The 2,500-nt window shown below is 45.4% G+C and overlaps 1 protein-coding gene across 1 annotated transcript in view; it reads left to right on the forward strand.

Annotated features, from left to right (window-relative positions):
* Window positions 1-2,500, forward strand: part of mybphb (myosin binding protein Hb) — an 18,043-nt gene that overhangs the window by 12,849 nt on the left and 2,694 nt on the right. The window contains exons 15-17 of the mRNA XM_076269210.1: window positions 1-82; window positions 624-760; window positions 2,243-2,429. The exon at window positions 1-82 is cut by the window's left edge and continues 78 nt beyond it. Of these exons, the coding sequence (XP_076125325.1) occupies window positions 1-82; window positions 624-760; window positions 2,243-2,429 (406 nt within the window). The remainder of the gene's footprint in view (window positions 83-623; window positions 761-2,242; window positions 2,430-2,500) is intronic.

The raw sequence follows: 2,500 nt of genomic DNA on the forward strand, positions 1-2,500 counted from the left end.
TTCCGCGTCTACGCTGAGAACAAGTGTGGCAGGAGCGAGGACGCCACCTGCACCAAGGACGCCGCCAAGATCCTGAAGACAGGTGAGACTCTGGTTCCGCGCTCGCTTTCCGAGGGCTCCCAGAGTCTCCCGGGAGATGATGGGGCGCAGGTCCAAAACAATAACAAAAACAATTCCCAGCCAGCCAAAAACAATTCCCAGCCGGGAAAAGTTTTGAAAAATAAGAAAAAGACCAGTAAGACAGATTCTTTGTCTTTATCGTTTTCATTTTGTAACTTATATACTTCATACATTTTACAAGTTGGATCTCTGAAACTGCAGTTCAATGCATAAATATGCATGTCAGGAGACAGAAATTCATCTATTCGTTAATTTGTTAATTTGTTCAATCCGTCATTCATTTGATACACAGTCAATTAAGTGTTTGTAATCTTAAGAGTAGAATATGCATGGAATGTAAAAGTTCCTTCCTTTGTCACATTGGTGAAAATAAGCCTGCTTGGAGATTTGTTCTGTGATGGCTGATCTTGCTGTGGATATAAGTCTACCGTCCCAGTCTGAGAATGTGTGTCCCCCTCACGCTCTCACATGAGTTTCTCTGCTTTTCTGCTCTCGCTTTGCAGGAATTGATTACAAGCCTCCCATATACAAGGAGCACGACTTCAGCGAGGCTCCCAAGTTCACCACCGAAATGCCCAACCGCAGCACCACTGTGGGATACACCGCCAAGCTACTGTGCTCTGTCAGAGGCTGCCCTAAGGTAACCATAACAACCGTCCGCACGCACAGGTGGATTCTGGGATAGGTGCTGGCCATGACTGAGCCACACCAGACTCAGGATCAAACTCAATCACCACAATAAAATAATCTCATGTTGATCTCAGTTAAGATGGACAGACACTGTGGGATTTCTGTCAGTCACATATGTTTCATGTTTCAATTGGTAGTGGTTGCTGTGGTAACACTATACATTCTAACTCCTCACACGACGAGACAGTTGACGAAAATTTCTGACATGCCAGAAATCTTTATTTATTTTGTACTGCGTTGTGGCACAGATAGATAGACTTTATTAGACTTTATTGCCACACAACAATGTCGATGATACATGTAATTGTTTACAGAATATAGGCTAGGTCAAGCCAAAAAGGGAGAAAAGAAAAGAAAAAAATAAACAATAAAATAATGTTAAATAATTACTAAACATAATCAACAATCAGACAGAATGAACAGGAACTATATGCTCAGAATGCTTTTGAAGAAAAAAACAGCTGGAGAAGGTATAGAATGTTGAAAAGGGAAGTCTTGGCTTGACCTCCATAAGTACAGAATCCCACCCCAGCTCCTAGTGAAGAGATGGGACAGTGACATGCCCATTCTCCAAACCGCTGGGCCAGAGGCTAAGAGGGTGAGATGAAGGCAGATGGATCTGGGTCCCTGTTAATAGTGGCTTAGGCCTGTCATTGGGGTCAAGAACCTTTGGAGAACGGGTGTGAGAGGCTGACAGTGGGGAGATGTTCTCTGACGTTCTCCAGGGCCTGTGCCTCAAGAATCTGGCACCTGGGTGGGGGGCAGGGGGTGTTGAAAGACCGCCCTGGGGTCACATGACTGGCATTCCTGCCCCCCAGGAACTGGAGAGGGGTTCATGGGGCCGACAGGGGGCAGCGGGACCTTTAGCACCCCGCCTTTGGAACCCCTGTGTGAGGGTGTGCATAACAGCGATCTGTTTGCCCCCTGCGTGGGAAATAACTTTGGTTACTACGTCTTACGCACATAACATGTCTTCCTGCATGCCATGTCCTCCCCCGTTCCTCGGACTTGATGGATAGACACACTCTCGAAATGTTGTACATTGAAGAAACTTCGTTAAAGCTTTTCTCTGCAAAAATCATACTACAATGATCTGATAGTTTCTTTTCTCTGTATCATTTATGATGGATAGTGGAGAGGTAGTTTAGAGTTAGGTACCAATTATTTTCAACAGACTCCTCCATCCAAAGAACCTCCAGTACAGTACACAAATACATTTTACAGCACAGTACAAATATACAGCACAGCACTTCAATTTACCAGTTCAAGTTGATTGTGATTGTGATTGATTATTGATGATTGGAGGTTCTATTATTGCTAAACATTAGACATGTCCCCAGGCCTGTCCAACCTGAGATTATGAAAAGCCAGATGATTATCAGCGGTAGCTCCAGGACTGTTGAAATGACCATTAAACGTTTTTCCTCCTCAGCCTCAGATTGTCTGGATGAAGAACCAGATGATCATCGGCGAAGACCCCAAGTTCCGTCAGATGAACAACCAGGGAATCGTCTCTCTGGAGATCCGCAAGCCTGGCAGCTTCGACGGTGGTGTTTACGCCTGCCGCGCCAAGAATGCCCTCGGAGAGGTCACCATCACCTGCAAGCTGGAGGTCAAACGTAGGTCATCCGTCCAAATGGACACAAACACACACACACACACACACACACACAAATGTACCCACACTGTC

This window comes from Alosa pseudoharengus, unplaced genomic scaffold, assembly GCF_046254945.1.
Source record: "Alosa pseudoharengus isolate Yale_2024_CS ecotype anadromous, Long Island Sound unplaced genomic scaffold, YU_APseudo_1.1 YU_APseudo_1.1_scf_5, whole genome shotgun sequence".
Taxonomy (NCBI): Eukaryota; Metazoa; Chordata; class Actinopteri; order Clupeiformes; family Clupeidae; genus Alosa; species Alosa pseudoharengus.